The sequence below is a fragment of the Musa acuminata genome, chromosome BXJ2-6 (genome assembly GCF_036884655.1).
Source record: "Musa acuminata AAA Group cultivar baxijiao chromosome BXJ2-6, Cavendish_Baxijiao_AAA, whole genome shotgun sequence".
NCBI classification, from domain to species: domain Eukaryota; kingdom Viridiplantae; phylum Streptophyta; class Magnoliopsida; order Zingiberales; family Musaceae; genus Musa; species Musa acuminata.
The window spans coordinates 18,686,955-18,711,479 of record NC_088343.1 but is presented as its reverse complement, the minus strand read 5'-3'; the positions used below and the strand labels follow the sequence as shown (position 1 = coordinate 18,711,479).

General features: G+C 39.9%; 1 protein-coding gene across 5 annotated transcripts; it reads left to right on the top strand.

Moving 5' to 3' along the window:
- The first annotated feature begins 5,845 nt into the window (after positions 1-5,845).
- Positions 5,846-23,948, top strand: LOC135615162 (probable bifunctional methylthioribulose-1-phosphate dehydratase/enolase-phosphatase E1 1). Of its 5 annotated transcripts, none has more exons than XM_065113294.1 (9): positions 5,846-6,186; positions 6,330-6,466; positions 8,031-8,213; positions 8,459-8,614; positions 16,056-16,205; positions 16,288-16,389; positions 17,336-17,445; positions 17,531-17,649; positions 23,422-23,948. In XM_065113294.1, the coding sequence occupies exons 1-9, from the start codon at positions 5,988-5,990 to the stop codon at positions 23,514-23,516; spliced, it is 1,251 nt and encodes a 416-aa protein (XP_064969366.1). In that variant the 5' UTR covers positions 5,846-5,987; the 3' UTR covers positions 23,517-23,948. The 5 variants fall into 5 exon arrangements, 4 of the variants coding, with proteins under 4 accessions (XP_064969366.1, XP_064969368.1, XP_064969367.1 ...); XR_010487870.1 differs by having other exon boundaries at positions 5,847-6,186; positions 6,318-6,466; positions 17,575-17,649; XM_065113295.1 differs by having other exon boundaries at positions 5,847-6,186; positions 6,318-6,466; positions 16,056-16,127.
- Positions 23,949-24,525: the final 577 nt, after the last annotated feature.

The following is a 24,525-nucleotide window of genomic DNA, read 5'->3' as shown; positions in this document are numbered from 1 at the left end:
CTTTCTCTTCGGCATGTGAAGGATACGTCCGTAGGAGGCTGAAGTATGCCACAAGTTCAGCATGTTGCTAGGCCTTGAGTGGTGCAGCGGGGGCTATATTAACGTGGAGTCACAATCTAGCAAGTGCGTTTGCAGGAGGCAGAATAATGCACAGTTTGTTCAGTAGATCGGAGTAGTCCAAGGGGATGGTGGTCTCCGAAACGAAGAGAGATGTTGCTCCAATGGGACAGTTATCCAGGAGGGATAAGTCTCGGCTCTCCAGAGGGAGAATCATGTGAGACGAACCTCACAAGTTGAGGAGGAGTACCTCAACAAACAACAACTCCACGAAGCTCGATGGACTGAGCAAGCGGCGAGGAGTCGTCACATGATCTCGCTTGAGAGAATGCATTGGTGGATGCATTGCGAGATCAAGTGGGGGAGCGACCTAAAACAACTTAAATGAAGACACACTTGGAGTCGATATGGAGATCGGACTCAAGGGAGGGCTGACCCGTGGAATGGTGGGCGCGAGGGCCACCATTGACTCAATGCAAAAAACGAGGAGCAGAGCAACTTGGGTGTAACTTGACGAAATACCCAAGCCGTATGAAGGGAGCCATCTTAGAAGTTGGAACATAGAGCAGAGGCGCAGTGCTTTCCTTAGACAGAGGTCAAGGACATGAACTCTTGCAGAGGCAAGAGTAGGATCATGTTATTCCATGGGTCATTCATTCTATTAGAAAGGACTCATCTTGCATGGTGCCAAAGATGAAGGGAGCTTCTGGGCACATGCACCTTATCTCGGAGGAGCATTTAATGGAGGAACTAAGGCGACTCAATTTGCGGAGGCGAAGTTGGGTTCAGAAGGCCTTAGCACGGGGCAAGAGGACGCAGAGGCGGGTACTCTTGAAGAATATGCCATAGTGTTGTCATTCAAGTTGCCATGAAGGAAGCGGTGCGCAGCGAAGATTGTGCTGGTAGGGGGCAGAGGCCCAGGATCCAGACAATGATGCACAAATTACAGTGAAGTCGGTAGACTTCGGGAGCTATTAGGCGACGGACTGTCCTAGAGTGGTGCTTCATCTAGGTATGACCCAAGGGTGGGTGGATGAAGGTCGATTGCCAAAGGAGCGAATAAAATCGAAGGTGGAGGAGACCCTGCGATGTATTGGCAGAGGCCACACATGGAGGGTTCACAATTCGAGTTTATTCCACAAGGATCAGAATGCAATGGAGATGTCACCAGGAGGCGATATGGTGCAGTGGATCGTGGTGGAACAGTTCGTGGCAATGCGATACACATGAAGTGAGTCCCGTGAGGGACTAGATCATATGGGGGTATGATCGGGAGCTATTAGAAGCTCCACTTCGGTGAACAACACGACGGCAAGAAGGGCTATGGATTCAAGGAGTGAAGGCCATGGTACCGCAGAGGTGGGTCTTTCGTGCGTGCATCGAATTTTGCATCGGATGAAAACCATGGTCATCAGCATATGGGGGCTGAGTTCCACTAAGGAAAAAGTTCGAATGCAAGTACCAGTGAGTTAATGAGTCCCATGGGAGGGACTTGATCATGCAGAGGTATGATCGAAGCAGCTGGAGAGTTGGACTACTCCAAAGCTCATATTCGCTTAAGGGAGCCCGGCAAGTTAGAGGACAAGGCCGAGTAAACGAACGTTGCTACCAAGGAAGCTAAGGAGAATAGAATCGGTGCAAACCCTACAACATGATGGCAGAGGCCATGCATGGGAGTTATGGTCTGTCTTTCCATCGACCAAATGGACTGCTTGGAGAACACAGTGGTGTTGAAGCAGGGGGTCGAAAGGGGCGAGGAAGCGACGACGAGTCCAGAGGGACTTAGCTACCCAAAATCAAGCATCAGTTAGAATGGAGGTGGACTCAGAGGAGTGCCACGGAGACATATCTACTAATCGTGAAGAAAAGGGATGCAAATGCGAGGCGACGGATAGTAGGGCCATGAGCATGGCAGCGCCATGGTACCACAGAGGCGGGACTTCCGTGAAAGTCATTGATCCCTTGCTCTCATGGAGGGAGAGCGCTTGGTCGTGAAAGGGGCTGAGGAGGTGGAGAATGCAGAGGCAATCTCCAAGTACCAAGACAAGGCTGAAGGGCAGAGGCCAAAGAACTTTGTAAGACCGATGTCAATGTGCTTCTCATCAAAATAGCCGAAAGTGAAGGACTTCGAGTGCATAACCAAGGAACGAAGCAGGCAATACGCAATGTTGTACCTTCGCTACTCAGAGGAGTAGGCAGCAGGGTTGATGGAGAAGACGGTACAATCCCAGAAGCGACCAAACCTATGAGAGAACTACTTCAAGTTAGGGTGAAAACTTCCTGCATTCCAGAAGTTCAATGGCATTGAGAAGGTGAATCACAGTAGCTAACTCAACGCAAGGAGTGCAAACACTTCAAGTACTTCAGAAGTGTGAGCAAAGAGCAAGCGAAGGCTAGTAACCAGCTCGATACATGGAGTACAACCTCGAGGAGGCGGGCGAAGTCAAGTAACCTTTTCCTTCTCAACTCTTAAGAGAATGGGCGAAACCGAGTACCCCAATTCTCTTATCTATCCAGCAGAGGAGCTCTACATATGTTCAAAGACCCTTCGAAGATAATGGAAGACAATAGTTGTCAAATCCTCACCAACGGTGATCAGTGCTACTGAGAGTAGATTGTCAGCTTCATTTCCCAACGAAATGCCAATCGAAAGTGGAAGTGATGCGAACCTACTTGGATGTGACAACTAAGTGAAGGGAGAGTCAATGAGCAAATTTTATGGAGGAAGGACCCAAAACTTCAAAAGTTTGCGAGATGATGCTCGTTAAAGCTCCAACAAGCATCCACCCAGTTCAAGCAGCATGAGAAATTTGAGAGACTGGCGTAGTAAGGATGGTCTTTTCCTTCATCTGGGGGATCCACAGGAATCAACAAGGATCAACATAACTCAGCCAACCCCACACCAGAGTAAGAGTCATTGGTGAGTTGAAGCAGCATGGCGGATCATATGTTCGATTACTCAAAAACAACAGCGGAGAGCAGCTAGGAGCCAAGAGGCGCATTGTAGCTGGAGCAGAAGATTGAAGACTCAGCAAAAGGCGAGGAGTTGCAGTGTCAACAAAGGCTTCAGCGAGGACGTCGAAGGAATAAGTGGGGGAGAATGTCACAGACAAACTTCGAAACAGGATGTTTGATGTAATGCTTATGTATGTCCGTGTCTTTTGGCATGCTCATGCCTTGTACAGCATGTAGAGGGGCGGTCGAAGGCTTGATAGTCCCATTTTAGTTGAGTTGGTGGCCTCTTTAGGCTTGTAAATAAAGGTTGTGTCATGTGGACACGTGCGAGATATTTTGATCTATAATGGACCATTTTACCCTTTATTGTGCCACTGTTCAGAGCTTGTAAAGTCTGTTTGTAATTTGCTTTATCTATGAAGTGTTTTTCGGAGATGTTTACTTATGGATCCCGATTGAGGCGTTCTCTCTTACCCGTTCTCTCTTTTGTTGGTCTTAAGGGACAATGGGAGGCTTCGGGGAGGCTAACCTTTGCGGACGGACACGCAAGGGTGCCGCACGACTTAGGCAAAACCAGCTAAGTCTGTGACAGCTTGGGAGACTTAGTTTCCCAGGTGGTTTGAGCGGTGGTACCGTCGGCAGTAAATACTGTCAATGGTGGTACGACCCCTGTCAGGCGGTGGTACTGCTAGAGCTCGATCTCCGAGCTCTGTCAAGTGGTGGTACCGTCTAGTTTCAAGATGCCAAGCGGTAGCACAGGCGGTGGTGTTGCCCATACCCAGAAAACCCGGGATGAGATATTTTTAGGCTCCAAGTTTGAATCAATTTGAAGCCTATAAATACCCCTCTTATCCCTGGTTAAGATACACAAGAACAGTGAATTTAAAAAGGGAAAAACGTTGTTGTAATCTCTTGTGAGAATCTTCCTCTTCTAGCCTAAGTGTTAGAATAGTTTGAGAGATGGTAAGTACTTGTAAAGGTTGTCTTGTGAAAAGGAGAAGAGGGGTGTAAGAAGGAGGTTGATCTTTGTCTATTAAAGGAAAATCGATAGTGGATGTCGGTGGTCTTGACGGAAGAGGAATCGACAGAGTGGATATAGGTCACGACGGCTGAACCACTATAAAAATCCAGTTTACCTTTTCTTTTGTGTAATTTATCTTACTACAAATCTTCTTACATTCTTATTGTACTTTTATTACGCCTATACTTGCATACGTTTTCAAGTTTCTGAAATCGATTTTTAATCGTACGAAACGAAGAGATTTTCAGAATCGACATGATTTTTATCGCTGCACTAATTCACCCCCCATTAGTGCTGACTCTAAACCTAAGAGGATATCTAAGAGGAAATCTAAAAGATGTCCTAAACCTAAGAGGACATCTAAAAGATGATAATTAATCCTCAGAAGTTTACAATGCGTAATATTTCTCATGGTGCTCTTATGCTGACTTACTCTTGGATATGTTTATAGTATTTCCCATGGTGCTTCTTACTCTGTCTTACTCTTGGATATGTTTATAAGTAGCCTCTAATGTACCATTTTAGTAGATTTACATCCATCTGCCATCACCCAACAGTCCATATCTAGAAATTAGTCTACATAAAGGATCCAAATGCCGAGTCGTTTAAATAGAATGACCAAGAATTTATATAGGAATAGTTATTTACATCCAATACGAGAAGACATGCATTGCATATTAAATAGATATTTTTGTTCTATGTAGAAAAAATTATTGTTTGGTTTTTTTTTTGGCTGAATTTCTGGGAAGCTTCTCATTTTAGTTTATTTTTAATTGATGCTCTTTTTATTTTTCTCCATCAATATCTTTATTTTTTATTCTCAAAATACTCCCGATGGGATTGACCAAAATGATTTTCATCATTTGCATTAGACCGAGTCATAACGTGAAAAAAAAAAAAAAAGCTAGTGATGGTACTTTTGTATAGATTTATAATATTTTTAAGAAGGTTCTAAAAATTCTATAATCTTATTGAAAAATACTATGGAGGCCAAGTTTTTTTTTTTAATGTACTTGATCTAAGACCAACATAAATACATATTTGAAACTCTATACTAATAAGTTGATTTGTGTTGTATTGTTAGACTTCGTTCCTCGTTTATAGTATTTTGGTATGAGATTGTAATGTTTTTATGGATATATTAAAAATATTATAATTGGATTGCTTCATATTTCATGTCAAGGGTATTTTGGGATATAAGAAAAATATGAAAACTGATAGAGAAAAATAAAAAAAAACTTTTGAAAAAAACTTATTTTCAAAAATTTTCACATAGCACCTCTACTTTTAAAATTTTTTGAAATGACGTCTTTTATTTAAAATGATCATTTTATCTCTATTAACTATTGTCCTTCGCCCATCACCTACCTAGCCACTTTACTCCAAATAGCCCTCACACGTTATTGTTTGTAAACTTGCTCTCTATTTTTGCTTGTAATCCTCATTGTTGGTCGCAAGATGAAAAAGAAGAGAGTACGCCATTGATCACGACTGAAAGAGAGGGGGTGACCTCATGCAAAACATATAGTAATTGAGCTAAGGGGTCTTCCTTGACTATAAGCGATAACGGATCCACTGAAAGAATGAGTAAGATTGATCTTTTCGTAGGGTGATATTTTAGAATTATTTTTAAGAAAAGATGTTACATGAAAAAATTATAAAAAATAGAGATTTTTTTTTTAATTTGCCCAAAAATAAAGGGTGAATAAATCGGGAAAAAAAAAAGCCAAACTGAGGGATTTTTCATGGGAATTTACTCGGTTTGTTTCCAGGTTCGAAATGGGGCAAAAAAAAGACCTCATCCACGTAACATTTTCATTGGTGGTCAATGGCAAAGTGGATATCCGACGCTGCTCCGGTGCCTTCCGTGCGCTCTGTCGCTTATCAGCTTCCAATCTCCCGCTTCTCCCCTTATCTTCTCCAATAGCCACCGAACTCCTGAAAGTTTAGAGCAATGGCGATGAACGTGCTCCCGCTGACAACCCCGCGGGCGTACTTAGAGGGCAAGCCCGTGGGCGGGACGCGGGCCCTTGTCTCCGACCACCTCCGCCGCCACATCTATAACCTTGGCTGCGTCACCGGCATCGACGGCAGCTTCACCGTTAAAGCCGCCCCCTGCAAACCTCGTCAGTTCATCGTCGTGGCACCCTCTGGTCTGCATCGATTACTTGATTGCAATCCATGAAAACCATCTGATGATCGCTGCATTCGATCTTTCGTTCGATTTTTCTAGCATTCTTTTTTATAATAGCTCAAAGATTGGATCTTTGATTGTTTTGATCAGTGTCACCGTCAGGGGTTCTGAAGGCGCGGTTCGTGCCGGAACGCATGTACGCGCTGTTTAGAAGCGGGGCCGTGCTATCCTCTCCGACGCCGAAGCCCAACCTTCAAAAGTCTCCAAACTGCACGGGTTGCGCTGCACATGCTGTGAAAGTAATTTCCTCCTCTTCGTTTTTTTCTTTTACTTCTCTTATTGTCTAGTTCCGTAATCCTGTTTCATGGACTCATTGCATCTGGTTCTGGATCAAAAGAAAGAGGTTTCTGAAGGAATTAGTGATTTCCTTGTGTAACTGGAGCAGAGTTAGTATACTTCAAATTAGAATTTGTTTCAATCAGGCTTCGGAGAAGGCTTATGTACCAAATGACAGTGTTTTTGTGTCTGAATTGTTGGTTCAGAAAGAAATGGGAGATTGCGAGTAGATGGATGTGCTTTTGGAGGTTGGACTTTGAGGGAATTACTTTATTTTCTTTCTGGACCTATCTGTCAAATTCAAATTCTAAGCATAACTGCTCATGTCACTATCTTATGAAAGTTTCCTCTTAGTCTTAAAGACACAATCACTCGGCACTTGTAGTCTGTTTTCTCCATTTCAACCATCCTACTTGCTAAAAGCAATACTTGTCCCAATATCTGTTTAATCAAATGCTAGGATAAAAATCCTATCTTTTTTTACTTTTGGAAATTTCTTATCCATCGGTTGCACTATACCTTCCTTTTATCTTTGTTTGCTGTATATTAGCTTAACCCTACTTAATTTAAATTCAGTACAACTATGACCCTCCTTGAAGCGAAAGTTTTAGATTTCTTGGATTTCTTACTGATTAGGAAGGGAAGATAAATCAAGATATTCTTTGTGGAGTGGTATATCAGGAATTCTATATTATCATCATGTTACACTTAAATAAAAGGAATATTTAATAGGACAGTTGTAAGGTCAACATGAACAAATAGATATTTAGGAAACTGCATGTGCAAAAGGTTAGTGTTGTTAGGATGAGAATGTTGCAATGGATGTTTGCATTTACTGAACAATCTAGAGTAAGAAATATTACATCCATGAACAAATAAGTTTAACTAGATGATGAGAAAACGTTTTAGACTCCATGGACATGTCCAAAGGAGATCTATGGATACTCTGCTTAGATGAAGTGATCGACTAAAGATTAGCGGTGTTGCGAGAGAGAGATAGACCTTGGAAAACTTTATCAGAAACAACAACAAGACATCTGATTCTTCTTAGTTTTACTAATGATATTATCCCAAATATTCAAATGGTAGGAAAAGATTCATGGATCCGACACTACAACTTCTTGTTAGGTCATCGAGTATTTTGTTAAAAAACTATGACAGTTATTCAGATAAGCTTTCGATACTATAATTTTTTGGCTGGTTTAATTTTAAACCAATTAAAAAAATGGTTTAGTCTTTTCTAAGTTCACATTTGCTAATGATTTAATTTTAAATGGTTGTATGCTTCATGGTGGTCTTTTGTCATTATTGAATATTGTTTAAGGCCACTTCATATATATTAGATACAATTCCAATTTCTAATTGTTTGTTTTTGGAGCTTTCAACAAAAACCATTATTTATAGTTAGTCATCTTTTCATCACTTTGTTGCAAAAATTCTCCAACTGTCTTCTGGGTTTTTCTCTTAAGTTGCTTGTGGTTCATAACTCTTAGATTATGTTATCTTTACTATTCTAGTATTTTTCAGGCTGAGAATTACCAGTACCCTTTTGATGCTGCAATCAAGCTTCACCAATTGGGTATCGACTGGAATGCATTTGGTCAGAATTCATTAGGTCATCCAAAACAATTTCAGTATAGGGGTAGGCATCTAAGTGGTTCTGTGCGAGCAGGACCACTAAATGGCAGCCTTGATCCTGTGCCATCAATTGTAAGACGGTTTCCATATATCTTGCTTTGGATATGGTTTTTTCCTTTTATCTTGCTATGGATATGTTCAGTTTTTGTTCGTTCTGTTTGTGCATCTCTGTCTGTTTACCATGGCTTAGTTTTTGCTTCAATGTCTGTATGTTAATGGATCTATTTCTTCATGAATCACTGCAAAATTTTTCTTCTGTATTCTAATCAACTAACATATAGGTAATCTTCTAATAAACAACTTTGAACATTTTGCAGCAATGCATTGTCCTTGACATAGAAGGAACAACTACACCAATAACATTTGTTACAGATGTTCTTTTTCCATATGCTCGTGATAATGTGAGAAAACATTTGATGTCCACATATGACAGCGAGGAAACAAAAGAAGATATTAAGCTATTGCGTGCCCAAGTAAGATTTCATTGTGCAGTTTCCTGTAGTGTCTATTTCCATTATTTGTTTATGATTTATTAGACATTTTAATTGCTTTGGTCTCAAGAACTTTTAGTAGGTGTGCTGTGGTCACTAGTCACAAGACTTGGTTTTGGCTATTCATATAATGATTGGCATAATTGCATTGGTATCCCTCCAAAGTCAGTGATCTTGGTATTTGCCACGCTATATGTAAAATATTGTAGTTATTCTCTGGCAGTTGACCTTTAGTATATAGACATCAAAACTCAAATTGTATCCCCTTCAAAAATGTTGAAGAACACGAGGGGTCAAATAATTGGTGAAGGCATTTTAAGTACTTCAAATTTTATTATTTCCAAATGCAGTGATAACCATGACTAGTAGTAGTTAACTTGAGTTTGCCGGAAGAATGTTAATGGGAAAAAAGTTGAATATATGAAGGATATATGTATATGTATATGTATATGTATATGTATATGTATATGTATATGTATATGTACATACATACATACATAAATACATACATACATACATACATACATACATACATACGTATGTATGTATGTATGTATGTATGTATGTATGTATGTATTGGAGGGCGGATATACTATTTTCACATTTTGAAAGGATAGATATGTAAAACCCGATAATATTTGAATGGAGAAATAGTGAAGGCTGCACTCTTGACTGATGTAACTGCTCTCTAATTACTAGTCAGGTATCCAGTTTCATTTAGAAAGAGCCATTTGTTTCAGTTATTTCAGTTTGTCAATTTCTTCCAAGGGGAGCTATCCCTCGGTTGTTGAATTCCTACAAGTTTTTGGGGGCATATTTTGCTTATCATATAGTATTCACTATATACCACTGTCCATCAGTTGTTGGATTCAGTTGTGCTTTTGTGTCTTTTATCTAATTTGATTTATTATGTTGTTTTGTCAAGTAATAGTAGAACTGAAAAATTCCCCATTGTTGGTTATGAGATGAAGTTGTTGGGGCTATTTTTTCTTTATCTTGCTGATTGGCAACATTGTAATCTGGCCATTGTCTGCTTTGAGGCAAAAGCAGTGTTGCTGCAGAGTTATAAACAGATGCAGCAGAGAATGGAGGGAAAAAAAAACAGAAAAAAGCTTAAAGTTAATAGGTTTGGGTGTGACTCAAGGTAGATCTCCTTATATCAAATGTTAATAGGAAGACTAGAACAAAATTTGTATTAAAATGGAGCAACTTTGAGATTGGTTGGGGTCTTCCATCCATGGATGATAGATAGGATACGATTGGATCATTTATCATCAGGAAGTTGATATGCAATGGCATCCGATATGGCCCACTACTAGGCCCACTTGTTATGCCAATTGCCAACCTCACCAAGGAGCAATCTAGTTAGGACATTGGTCACAACATATAAGAGGGGGGGAGGGTCCTTTAGCATAAGGCTTTCCTTATTTGTGAAATAAAGCATCAATGAACCCATTGACATATATTGCTGATGAGAAATAAAGACAAATGAGGCACTAGCTTTAGCTAAAGTCTCTAGCTTTGAAGATATCCAAAATGAAATCCTAGCAAATTTTGTGAAAGGTATTTTTAAAATCGAACTTTAGGAGGCATCCAAATGTGGTCCCAGAAGGATAGGTAACTTTGAAGATATCCATAATGAAATTCCAACAGATCTTGTCAAGAGCCTATTTAATATGATTTGATGCACAGAGCTGGATGGCTTCAGGGCTGTCATGAAGCAGATAGCAAGTGCTCTTCCTTTTAGAATTGTTTATTGCATTGTATGTTTAAGTTGGATGAGTATTGGTCAGTATGTTAGCATTACCCTTTTGAATATCTTGAAAATGGTCCTCAAATATTCAAAAAAGTTCTACAACACGTATTGACGTGTGTTGGTATATCGGCATGTACTAGACCTATTCTGGTCCGGTCAAGGACTGACATGGGTCCAGTATCCAAGCCATCAAACTATGATCTTGAAAATCAGTTGCTTAGGCTATCAGGCTAAAACGTGGTACATCAGAGATGACTTCCAGCATAGGCTATCTATCATGGACTTAACTAGTTTTGCCTAAGTCGTGTGGTACCCTTGCGTGTTCGTCCGCAAAGGTCGGCTTCCCTAAAACCTCCCATGGTCCCTTAGGACCTATAAAAGAGAAAACAGGTTAGGGAAAATGCCTCACTCGAGATCCACAAGGAAACATTTCAGAAAACACTACATAGACAATGCAAATTACAAACAGACTTTACAAGCTCTGAATGGTTGCACAACAAAGGGTTAAAATGGTCCACTACAGATCAAATATCTCTCACAAGTGTCCACATGACACAACTTTTATTTACAAGCATAAAATGACTACCAAACCCAACTAAAATGGGGTTGTTAAGCCTTCGATCGTCCCTTTACATGCTGTGCAAAGCATGAACAAACCAAAAGATACGAACATACATAAGCATTACATCAAACATCCTATTTAGAATTTTGTTCGTGACAGTCTCCCCTACTTATTCCTTCAACTTCCTCGTCGAAGCCTTTGCCTATACTACAACTCCTCGCTTTTGCTGAGTCTTCAATCTTCTGCACCAGCTCCAATGCGCCTCTTGGCTCCTGTTTGCTCTCTACTACTGTTGTTGAGTAGTCAAACTTTTGATCCGCCATGCTGCTTCAACTCGCCAATGACTCTGACTCTAGTGTGGGGTTGGCTGACTTGTATTGATCCCTGTTGGTTCCTGCAGATCCTTCAGATGAAGGAAAAGATAATCCTTACTATTGCTAGTCTCCCAAATGTCTCATGCTGCTTGAACTGAGTGGATGCTTGTTAGAGCTTTAACGAGCATCGCCTCATAAACTTTTGAAGTTTTAGGTCCTTCCTCCACTAAATTTGTCCATCGACTCTTCTTTTACTTAGTTATCACTTCCAAGTAGATTCGCATCACTTCTGCTTTTGATTGACATTCTATTGGGAAATGAAGCGGATAATCTACTCTCAATAGCACTGATCACCATTTGTGAGGATTTGATAACTATTGTTTTTCATTATCTTCGAAGGGTCTTTGAATCTGTGCAAAGCTCCTCTGCTGGATAGATAAGAGAATTGGGGTACTTGGTTTCACCCATTCTCTTAAGAGTTGAGAAGGTAAAGGTTATTTGACTTCGTCCGCCTCCTCGAGGGTTGTACTCCATGCATCGAGCTGGTTACTGGCCTTCGCTTATTATTTGCTCACACTTCTGAAGTACTTGAAGTGTTTGCACTCCTTGCGTTGAGTTAGCTACTATGATTTACTTTCTCAATGCCATCGAACTTCTGGAATGCAGGAAGTTTTCACCCCAACTTGGAGTAAGTCTCTAATAGTTTTGGTCGCCTCTGGGATTGTACTGTCTTCTCCATCAACCCTACCGTCTACTCCATTGAGTAGCAAAAGTATAGCACGACGTACTGCCTGCTTCGTTCCTTGGTCGTGCATTCTTGCACGACCCGAAGTCCTTTATTTTCGGCTATCTTGATGAGAAGCTCGTTGACACCGGTCTTACGAAGTTCCTTGGCCTCTGCCCTTCAGCCTTGTCTCGATACTTGGAGTTTGCCTCTGTATGTTCCACCTCCTCGGCCCCTTTCACGACCAAGCACTCTCCCTCTATGAGAGCAAAGGATCAATGACTTCACGGAAGTCCCGCCTTTGTGGTACCATGGCGCTACCATGCTCATGGCCCTACTATCCGTTGCCTCGCATCTGCATCCCTTTTCTTCACGATCAGTAAATATGTCTCTGTGGCACTCCTCCGAGTCCACCTCCATTCTAACAAATACTTGGTTTTGGGTAGCTAAGTCCTCTAGACTCATCGTCGCTTCCTCGCCTCTTGCGACCTCCTGCTTCAACACCTATGTGTTCTCCAAACAGTTCCCTTTGGTCAATGGAAAGATAGACTGCAACTCCCATGCATGGCCTCTACCATCATGTTGTAGGGTTTGCACCGATTCTGTTCTCAGTTTCCTTGGTAGCAATGTTCGTTTACTCGACCTTGTACTTTGACTTGTCGGGCTCCCTTAAGCAAATATAGGTTCTGGAGCAGTCCAACTCTCCAACTGCTTCGATCATACCTCTGCATGATCAAGTACCTCCCATGGGACTCACTAGTACACTTGCATTCGAACTTTTCCCTCGGTGGTACATAGCCCCCATATACTGATGACCAAGGTTTTCATCCGATGCAAAATTCGATGCACGCACGGAAGACTCGCCTCTGCGGTACCATGACCTTCACTCCTTGAATCCATAGCCCTTCTTGTCGTCGTATTGTTCACCAAAGTGGAGCTCCCAGTAGCTCTCGATCATACGTCTGTATGATATAGTCCCTCACAAGGTAATATTTATGTGTATCATATTGGCACGAACTGTTCCACCATGATCTACTGCACGTGTCGCCTCCTGGTAATATCTTCATTGCATTATGATCCTTATGAGATGAACTCGGTTTGTGATCCCATTATGTGTGGCCTCTGCCAATACATCGCAGGGCCTCTTCCACCTTCGATTGTGTTTGCTCCTTTGGCAATCGACCTTCGTCCGCCTCCTCTCGGATCACACCTAGACGAGGCATCGCTCTAGGACAGTCTGTCGCCTAGTAGCTCCCGAAGTCCACCGACTTTGCTGAAATTGGTATACCATTATCTGGATCCTGGGCCTTTGCCCCTACCAGCATAATCTTCGCTCCGCACCGCTTCCTTCATGGTAACTTGAATGGCAGCACTATGGCATATTCTTTAAGAGTACCCGCCTCCGCATCCTCTTGCCCCGTGTCAAGGCCTTCTGAACCCAACTTTGCCTCTGCAAGTTGAGTCACCTCAGCTCCTCCGTCAAATGCTTCTATGAGGTAAGGTGCATGTGCCTCGAATCTCCCTTCGTCTTTGGCACCATGCAAGATGAGCTCGCTCCATCAGAATGAGGGACTCATGGAACAACATAATCTCGCTCTTGTCTCTGTAAGAGTTCATGTCCTTGACCTTTATCTAAGGAAAGCTCTGTGCCTCCGCTCCATGTTACATCTTCTATGTCGGCTCCCTTCATGCGGCTTGGGTACTTCGTCAAGTTACACCCAAGTTGCTCCGCTCCTTGTTTTGCATTGAGTTGATGGTGGCCCTAACGCCTACCATTCCACGGGTCAACCCTCCCTTAAGTCTGATCTCCATATCGACTTCAAGTGTGCCTTCATTTGTGTTGCTTTGGGTCGCTCCCCCACTTGATCTTGTAATGCATCCACCAATGCATTCTCTCAAGCGAGATCATGCGATGACTCCTCGTCGCTCGCTACGTCTATTGAGTTTTGTGGAGTTGTTTTTTTTTTAGGTACTCTTCCTCAACATGTGCGGTCCATTGCACATGATTCTCCCTCTGGAGAGTCGGGACTTATCCCTCCTAGATATCTGCCCCATTGGAGCAACTTCTCTCTTCGCTTCTATCTCTCTAAAAGTTTTGGAGACTGCCATCCCGTTGGACTACTTTGCCTTGCTGAACAAACTGTGCATTGTTCTGCCTCCCGTAAACGCACTTGCTAGATTGCGACTCCACGTCAATACAATCCCCGCTGCACCACTCAAGGCTTAGCAACATACTAAACTTGCTGCATACTTCAGTCTCCTACGGACGTATCCTTCTCATGCTGAAGAGAAAGTTTCAATGCTCTATGGCGTTGAGTTTCGGTCACCTAGGGATGACCACGAACACTCCATCGTTCGTATACAAGCCTTTGTATGAGTACCGAATTCTTCGAGTTAGTAATTCCCCTCACTTCTGTGAGTTTTGCATAACTCTTTCGGTCGTTGAATGACCCATTCTACCTTACATGGTCTCATCCTTTACTAAGTGCCTCATTTGCCTTGAACACCATCAAGTATGGTTGCCAACGTTAAGCCATAGCTCAAACTCAATCATCCCAACCTTTGTGCGCTACGCGTTCTTCCTAGCTTGCTTGTCCTTGTGGTGCCTCTTGCGCGAAGGGTTGGTCATTCATCTGAATGTCAATCTCAGATGCCCGCTCCTCTGAGCGACTTCTTTTTCCTATATCTTCATGCCCACTTTCCCCCAAACGATCGTGCATACTGGTTGTTCTCAACGTAGCCCCGCTAGGTCTCCCACGTTTGCATACCAAGTGTTTCTATGAGTGCTTGCCCCGCTCTGATACCATCTGTCATGGACTTAGTTAGTTTTGCCTAAGTTGTGCGGCACCCTTGTGTGTCCGTTTGCAAAGGTCGACCTCCCTAAAACCTCCCATGGTCCCTTAGGATCTACAAAAGAGAAAACGGGTTAGGGAAAGCACCTTACTCGGGATCCACAAGCAAATATTTCTATATAGACAATGCAAATTACAAACAGACTTTATAAGCTCTGAATAGTTACACAACAAAAGGTCAAAATGGTCCACTACAGACCGAATATCTCTCACAAGTGTCTACATGACACAATCTTTATTTACAAGCCTAAAAAGACCACCAAACCTAACTAAAATAGGGCTATTAAGCCTTCGACCGTCTCTCTATATATTGTGCAAAGTATGAACAAACCAAAAGACACGGACATACATAAGCATTGCATCAAACATCATGTTTAGAATTTTGTCTGTGACGGTGTGTTGGTATGCCAACATGTACCAGACCCATTCTAGTCCGGTCAAGGACTAGCATGGGTCCAGTATCCAAGACATCAAACTATGATCTTGAAAATCAGTTGCTTAGGCTATCAGGCTAAAAAGTGGTACATCAGAGATGACTTCCAGCATAAGGATAAGGTAGTTAAGTCTTGATAAAAGTGTTTGGAGTTGAACACTAGGAAAAAAAATTCTAAAAGATGAGATAGGTCCTTATTTATCATATCCTAGAAATCCTGGAAGAAAGCTAGTATCAAAATGATTGTCATGCATTTGTTCATTTTCATTTTAGGCTAGTTTTTCATGGATTGCAACCTGTATACTCATATGATGTTGCACTTTTGTCTGCAGGACATGTGCATGTGTGCGTGCATGCGCATGCATCTTTTCTCCACTTCAATGCACACGAGATTCTTATGATTGTGATTGATGCAACTGAGTTTTAATATATTAGGTAGATTAGGACTTAATTGGGTCTTCATCTGAGTCCTCTACTAAGTTTCTATTTTTTGAGAATTAGGTTACCTTTATTAAGTATCTGAAATAATCCAGATTCTATGAATTGGCTGTTTCCCAAGCTAGGTTGGTATCTTGGGAAGTTCAGACTAGGTAAGTTCAATCTTATTATTTTATTTTATTTTCTGTTTGAAGTGTTTCTAGATTCTTCTGCTTCGAAGCATCCCTGATGCTTTTTGTTAAATTTTTTGTAGTCAGAAGGTGATAGTATTTTCTGTTTGTTTTCTAGTTGTCCTTCTCCATATTGTTCTTTTGTGTTGATTTCGACATTAATAACATGTTTAGGTTGAGGATGACCTGAAAGAAGGGATTTTGGGTTCAGTACCTGTTCCATCTGATGATGCTGGAAAAGATGAGGTGATTGATTCTTTAGTAACTAATGTTGAAGCCATGATAAGAGCTGACAGAAAAATTACCTCTCTTAAACAATTGCAGGTAACAGAACTGGACTTTGTGCAATTACAGAAGGAACTATTATATCTTAAAAACTTTCTCTTCCCTTCATTTCTACGTGCAGGGTCATATATGGAGGACTGGATTTGAGAACAAAGAATTGCAAGGAGTTGTTTATGAGGATGTTCCAGAAGCACTTCTGAAGTGGCATGCTAATGGCATAAAGGTGATAATATCGTCCCTTTTTTCAGATTTTTACAGAAGCAATCTATACCATCCAAATGAGTCAGTTTTCTGTGCTGCTAAATGTGGTCTTTTGGAATATGGGTTCAACTTCAAAGAGTAATGTAGCAGAGAAAAAATTGGCTATGATAGTATATATAAAAGAAGTTCATAGCATAACTTATCCATGCATCTTCAACTGTTGTTTAACAATTTAACTTGGAATTTTAATTTTGTTTCTATTAAATGTTTGACATCAAATATAAGGAGAAAAATATTCATCTTTTTTATAGTTTTGCCTTTTGCTGAAGATTAAATTGTTATTTTCTCAGTTGTCAATAGAAGTTAGGACTAATAGATGATTACATGAATGTATACACTTTATGATGGCTAATTCCTTTTCTTTCATATATGAAACAGAATCAATTCTCAGCTACATGCACTTGATTGTAACACATGGCATGACAATCATCTACTGCAAGAATTAGAGAGAAATGATAGTCATGGTTATCACTCTATGTGAATGTTTTTTTTTAACATAATATGAAACATTCTAGTGAAAATTTTGTGTGGAGAACTAATGCAAGTGTACCTCCAACTAGCCTTTATAAAATGGATAATCATGGTCACTGCTACAGTATGCTGATTGACAAGCATAACATCACTAAGTTTTGATGGTATAGTGGGAATTGAAGTCTTTTCTTAGATTTATTGATTAGTCTGGCAAAGAGGGTTTGGTTATGAGATTCATCTCCACTTTTCTTACAAATAGTATCTTTTTTAAATATTCTTATAATCTTCTAACTAAATGGCAAGAGGAGTTTGTTTTGAGATTTATTTCCAATTTTCTTTTATAAATAGAATAGTGGGATATCATGGCTTGTTTTATGTTATGACACTTCTAGAATACTATGGCCAGTGGTACTTTTTAATGAATATTCTCGATGCAGGTTTACATATATTCAAGTGGTAGCAGAGAGGCTCAGAGACTTATATTTGGAAACACTTCTTATGGAGACTTACGAAAATACCTATGTGGATTTTTTGACACCACAGTTGGGTAAGGTTATAATTGGTGTCTATAGTGCTGATGTTCTATTAGAATTTTTAGCTACAGACTCATATAAAATCTTTTTGGTCTATAGAAATAAAAGAGAATCGCGGAGTTACTTTGAAATTTCTGTGTCAGTGGGAGTCGATGAACCATCTCAAGTCCTGTTTGTAACTGATGTCTATGCAGAAGCTGTGGCAGCAAAGGCTGCAGGTAAATGCATTAGTGTTATTTCCATTGTTGGTATGAGTCTGTTTTTCTTGTAGTTTGTTGATTGCTAAAGTATAAATGGATATAGATTTATCCTTTGGCAATTCTTAGTTTCATTGTCTTAACTCTTATCTGTTTTGTTCGAAACTTCAACTGTTAGATGATACTGGGGACAGCATAATCTTACTCGAATCCTAATACCCTTATAGGTTGCATTGGCATCTCTAAGTCATTCTTAGCGGACAATATTTGATCTTAGGGATATAAAGTACTGATCCCACTTTATGGCATGCTTTTTTTTTTGTACTATAGGGGCACTTAAAGTGATATCAGACTGGGTTTTTTTTTCAGCATCATATACATAACATACTCATCATAGTATCAAGGTCATCATCAGATGGATAGCAATAAATAGCTCCTCAATGTCTCATGTGTTGAATCTCATATGGATAGCAATAAAGAGGGTCATTCTATCGTTTGTCCTCCTATGTTCAATAGGACGGACTACACATATTGGAAAACTCGCATACGGATTTTCTTATTTTTTATAAATTTCGATTTATGAAATATCGTTAAAAATGGTTTTGAAAAGTCTTCCAAACTAATGAACGAATAAAATCATTTAGAGAAGATAACTTTTTCTTTGAACACTAAAGCTATGAATGTTTTATTTTATGTTTTAGATAAAAATAAATTTAATTGTATTTCGATTTGTGAAACTGCACATGACATTTGACACACACTCGAAATCACATATAAAGGCACGAGTAGTGTTAAAGATTCTAAAATTAATCTTTTGATGCATGATTTTGAACTGTTTCGAATGAAGTCAAGCGAAACCATTGTTGATATGTACATTCGTTTTACGGATGTCATCAAAAGTTCTTGGCAAATATTTTTCGAATTTTGAACTTGTTAATAAAGTTTTACGATCACTTTCTGAAAATTGAGATTCGAAAGTAACTGCAGTACAAGAGGCAAAGGACCTAAATAACTTTCCGCTTGAAGAACTTATCGGGTCTTTGATAACCTATGAAATGACGTATATTGAACTTGATGAACTTGAGAATAACCTTCCAAAGAATATGAAGGATTTGACACTTAGAACAAATGAAGACCACTCGAGTGAAAGCTCAAGTGATGATAACTTTGAACTTCTCACAAGTAAATTTAAAAGGTTCATAAAGCAAGAATTTAAAAATAAAAATAAATTTAAAAAGGATAAAACAACTTGCTATGAATGCAATTGGCCGGGGCACTTCAAAAGCGAATATCAGTAAGTGAAGAAGAAGCTACAAAAGAAGAAGAAAGCACTCTAGGCGACTTAGGACGATTCGAGTGCATCCGAAAATAAGGAACAAACCGACTAAGAAGAGATGGCGAACTACGCCTTGGTGGCTTGCAACAACGAGGTAAGTGATTCAACCAGTGATTCAACCAAAACCCCTTTACTATGAAATCACTTGATGCATTTCATGAGTTATTTTTAAATTAGTATATAAAATATAAAAAGGGAGGGGGGGGGGGGGGGATTATGCTTATCTTTCTAGTGATTTTGAAAAAAATGATCATGACAATTATATGTTTTATGATAAGAGAATAAAATGTTAGATTTAAATCTAATGCTTGTACACCTAATAAGATTAATCCTATGTATATTTTAAGAAGCAATAATATGTATCTTTATGATTTTCATATTATTTTTTGATTTTAAATAATGATGCATAGTTTTGGTACAAAAGATTAGAGCATGAAATCAATCAAAAAATTTGGAACTAAAAGAACTTTAGCTACTTTTAATCTTATAGGAATCAATCTACGTTACTTTTAATAAATTTCCTGAATGAAAGAAGAGTGATTTTGATGATAATTTTGGATTTAATAATTTATTTTCATATTTATCCAAACACTTGATTTATTCGACATGAGCTTCCTTCTCATATGATTTTATCTTCTAAGAGAAGATTTATCCAAATGAATCTTAATTCTATGGCATTAATAATTTAAGATTTATTTTATGTGAATCAAGATCTCTTATTTGATCTCCTATGATTCTATTCACTATTTACTAAAGAGAATATCATTTTTGGAATTCATGACTTAAGATTTTCTTTACTATTTGATCTTCTAAGATTTATTTTTGATTATTTAAGAGGATATTTGTTAAAATGATTCATGTCTTTTAGTATTCACATAATCTTTGATATTATCTTTCATGACATGATTTTCATTATGAATAATTCCTTTGTTATAAGTAGAGTATTGATGTAAAGGGTAATGAATTCCACCATTATATAATTCTCCTCTTCTTCTTTTTGACAATAATAAGGGGGGAGAAAGTATTGCTAGCTTACACATTTCAAGGAGAAAACTTGCTAGCTTGCGAGAAGAAAACTTGCTAGCTTGTATGTTCTAAAATCAGTGATTTAAAAAGTACTAGGCGCCAAGGTCCCAAAATACTCGAGGCGCTAGGTGCTCGCCTAAGCGCTTGCCCGAGCGAAGCGAGACGCTAAAAGATAAAAATATATAATATAATTAATAAATATAATTATTTAAAATTTTAAATTAAAATATGCTATTAAATTAAGAAAATCTATTAACAGTATTGAAAATTAATAATTTCAAATAAACCTAACAATATTAATAGTATACAGTTAACAAAAGGAGAAGAAAGAAGTGTAAGGGGGTGCTGAGCCTGCTGACTGAGAAAAGAGGAAGCGGCAGCGGCAGCAGAGTGTAAGGAGGTAGCGGCGACAGCGGTAGCGACGAGTGGCGACAGCAGCAGCGTTTGCGAGCAACGACAGTGGCGAGCAGCGGCAACGGGAGCAGGAGCAGGAGCGGCGAGCAGCGGGAGGCATGAGTGGCGACAATGGCAGCGTTTGCGAGCAGCGACAGAGGCGAGCAGCGGGAGCGGGAGCAGGAGCGGCGAGCAGCGGGAGGCGCGAGCGGCGACAGAGGCAGCGTTTGTGAGCAGCGACAACGACGACCAGCGGCAGCGAGAGCAGGAGCTGCGAGCAGCGGGAGGCGCGAGCGGCGACAGAGGTAGCGTTTGTGAGCAGCGACAGCAACGAGCAGCGAGAGGCGCGAGTGGCGATAGAGGCAGCGTTTGCGAGCAGCGACAACGGCGAGTAGCGAGATCGAGATCGGGATCGGGATCGGGAGCAGCAACGACAGCGGCAAGGGTTAGGGTTGGGTTCTCACTTATATCGATTTTAGTTGGTTCGATTGAACCAACTAACCATCAGAGACCGAACCAGGACCGAACCAGACCTAAAATCCTGGTTCGGTCGCCTTGGTTAACCCAAGCACTCGTCCGAAGCGCCCAGTGCCTAGGCTCGGGTGAGCGCTCAGGCGACGCCTGTTTAAAGCGCACCGCCTGGGAGATTAGCGAGGCGCTTGGGCCTCGCCTCGTCTCGCCCGAGCGCCTAGGCGAGCGCCCGAGCGCCTTTTTAAATCACTATCTAAAATGATGTAAAATTTGCTAACTAGCATGATGTAAAACTTGCTAAAATTGCTAGCTTGCTCATCTCAAAAGAGAAGCAAAGTTTGCTTGCTTGCACATTTCAAAAAGATGCAAAAACAAGCTATCTTGCACATCTCAAAAAATGCAAAAATTTTGCTAACTTTCATATGTGAAAAACTTGCTAACTTGCATGTACAAAATTTGTTATCTTACTAGCTTGCATATCCAAAAATTTGCTAGTTGTACTTTTTCTTTTTGTTGATAATAAAGAGGGAGAAGGTATGATAATTATCATGCATATTATGCCTAAAATGATGATTTAAAATTATGTATAATGATTTGGAATCATGCATGTATTGATGATTTTGAAAATATACATGATGAATTGGTATTATACATGCAATACTAATGATTTTAAGATGCATACAATGATGTGATTAATTTATTCTTTCAATATTCATGATGCATGCAATGATGAAATAGTAATGATTTTCTGAATTCAAAGTTTTTATCAATATGGCATATTGATGGGGGAGTTTGGTTTAAACTCCGTCATCAATTCGTTATCATCATTAAAAAAAAGGGAGATTGTTGAATCTCAAATTTTGATGATAAAATCTATTGATGAGTTTACGATCTAATCTGCGTTTTGAGTGACGTAGGACTAACTTCGATCAGTAAAGGCAAATCGATTAAAGCAGGAGGAATCGAACATTGGGCTGGAGTGAAACATATTAGAAGATTGGACGTCAAGCCGAAGGATCAATCGACGTATCGGCAAAAGGCTTCGTGCCATGAGTTCGGGCATTGGGCTAGAAGGATCGGACATTGTGCCAAGGAGATCGGATGTTGCAGAGGTCAACATGCCGATTGGGCAATATGCCGCAAGAGAGGACAATGCGCCAAAAGGATCGGACGAAGTATCGAATGAACCAATGACATACCGGATAACATTGGATTCATGCTTGTAATTGTGTGTGTCTATATCGAGGTAGTTAGGTCTAATTGAGTTGGTTTTAGGTGTAACCATGCTAACTTGATTAGGGGCCAATTGGGCCCTGAATCAAGGCTGAATTGTGCCTACTATTTGGCTAATTCAGTGTCATATAGCAGGGTCTGGTGGTGGTACTGCCAGTACCCCGAAATATCAGGGATTCAAAATTTTTGCTCTAATTTTTTAAGCCATTTGGGGTCTATAAATACCCCAATCTTTTCTGATTGAAAAAGCACGAAAAGCAGAACAAAACTTTGTGATTCTAAGGTTGCAATCCTTGTTAGAAAGTTGAGTTCCCTCTTCTGTATACTTAGAGATTGTTGTAAGGGAGAGTGTGAGGGAATACTTGTAATAGAGGGGTGTAAAGATTCTCTCCTAAACCCGTAAAAAGGAGAAAGAGTTGTAAGGGTAGTTGATCTTTACCCGTTGAAAAGAAGATCAGTAGTGGAAGCCGGTGGCCTCGAGTGAAGAGGAATCTGGAATGGACGTAGGTCGAGACGACCGAACCACTATAAAACTCGATTTGCATTTCTTTTATGCTTTTCATTTATATTAAAAATTGATTTACTTGCTTACTACTTTTATTATGCTTACGAACGTGCACTCTAAGTCAAGCTCATTTCCGATATTGGCTTTTATCGAATAAGATTTTTGAATCGATGTAAAGTTTTATGATAGCACTAATTCACCCTTCCCTCTTAGTGCCCAGTCACGATGGTAACATGAAGAAAAAACCTTTTATTTGGCTTCAGTCAGTTGTAATCCTATGTTGGCTTTGTTACATAAAAACTTTATGACCCAAGCTAGAAACCACATAGCCCTTCCCCTTGCGTCCCAAAAGAGTGTTCAAGTATTACTCTCACAGGAGGATGATAACACATGTGGCATCTTATGTTATAATTGTCATCTTATTTGACTGTAGATAGGTGCTGGTAGAGAGAAAGAAGTGGCAAGTGCATAACTAGTGCACACTTTACTACTTACCGGGTGTAAAATGCATGCTGTCCATCCCACAAGCTACAATACTTGTTCAGATTGCCTTTTTCTGAATCTTGCTGATGGAGCCTATGAATACTGAATAATCTTGCATGCAATAGAATGATCTATGTTCCTCTTGAACACTGAATTTAAACCAGCACATCAGAAGACCAACTTCTTAGGAGTAAAGAAAGAAGACAAATTAGAATTAGAATTTAAACCTCTTGAACACTGAATTATTATGAGATGAAAACTGCAGTATAATTAGAATGAAGATTTTCAATCGAGATGTCTTGTTGATACCTCATATCTGATAGCTGTGTTCGCTGTTTCATTCTAGGTCTCCAAGTGTTGATCTCCGTTCGTCCTGGAAATGCACCTCTTCCCGAGAATCACGGATTTAAAACAATAAAATCCTTTGCCGATATCCAATGACTTGAGATTTATTCATTTTCCTGGCTTCCTGGTAATGGAACATAAGTGAATCGTTCCATCTTTGGAGGAAGTTCCTACTCAATTTCCAGGTAAAATTATCAAGAAAAAACCAATTACCATTGACATTATTATGATCAAGAATCCTTACGAGGTCAATAAGGACAGAGATCTTACATTGTTGGAAGTCAAGAAAGGCGGCAAGCGTGTTCTTTTTTTACAGGCTCTTTTTTAAGGACAAAATCATGTGGCTTTTGAGTCAAAATGGAGAGCAACCAAATGGGCAATATCTTAATAATGCTGCTTGATGCCTCTTTACAATTAGTGATCCCTAAACGCTTATGTATGTATTTGTCATATACACTATCTGTTCAGGTATGCATGAATACTTATGAATAATTTATTTTCATTTTCTATATATTCTTTTTTCACTTAGCGACGAAATGTCCAATCTGAAAGAGAAGGTTGAGAGTATATCAAACCTGAAATGGATACTTCAAATAGTAGCAAAGTTTTAAATCTCGATCCAAGAAAATATTAAGAAAATTAAATCTATCTCCAAAGTAACTACTGTCAGCTTCTTGTTTGATGCTCTCTTTATATGCCAGCCAGTTAGCTGCTTTGATGCCCCTACGACTAAGCCTAAGCCCCTCCAAGAATCAAAATTGTGGTGTTGTCTCAATTCATAGAGCGTGCAGTAATAACGAGCAAGCAACGTGGGACTAATGGATTGGAAGCTGCTGCTCTTTAACACCTTCCCATACATACTCTTAAAGTGACAAAACAGAAAATAGAGCTATAACATAATCAAGAAGGGAAGTCCCATCAAATGAGACCAGGGATGGATAGGAACAGGATCCTTCTCTGCTGCTCTAATTCACCACCAAATGCCATCATGATTTGGATCCTCAAATAACTTCTTCCCCATGACTAGGGCATTGCATAGAGAGGAGTGCACTGTGGCAAATCGAGAATCGATGATTTTGCGAGCTCAGAAGGATTCAGATTACAG

Bases quoted from the DNA above. Each gene is read 5' to 3' on its own strand.
- LOC135615162 (XM_065113293.1), top strand. From the start codon at position 5,988: ATGGCGATGAACGTGCTCCCGCTGACAACCCCGCGGGCGTACTTAGAG. The intron at 16,390-17,335 runs GTGATAATATCG...TTCTCGATGCAG, and splicing joins GGCATGCTAATGGCATAAAG to GTTTACATATATTCAAGTGG. The intron at 17,650-23,421 runs GTAAATGCATTA...GTTTCATTCTAG, and splicing joins TGTGGCAGCAAAGGCTGCAG to GTCTCCAAGTGTTGATCTCC.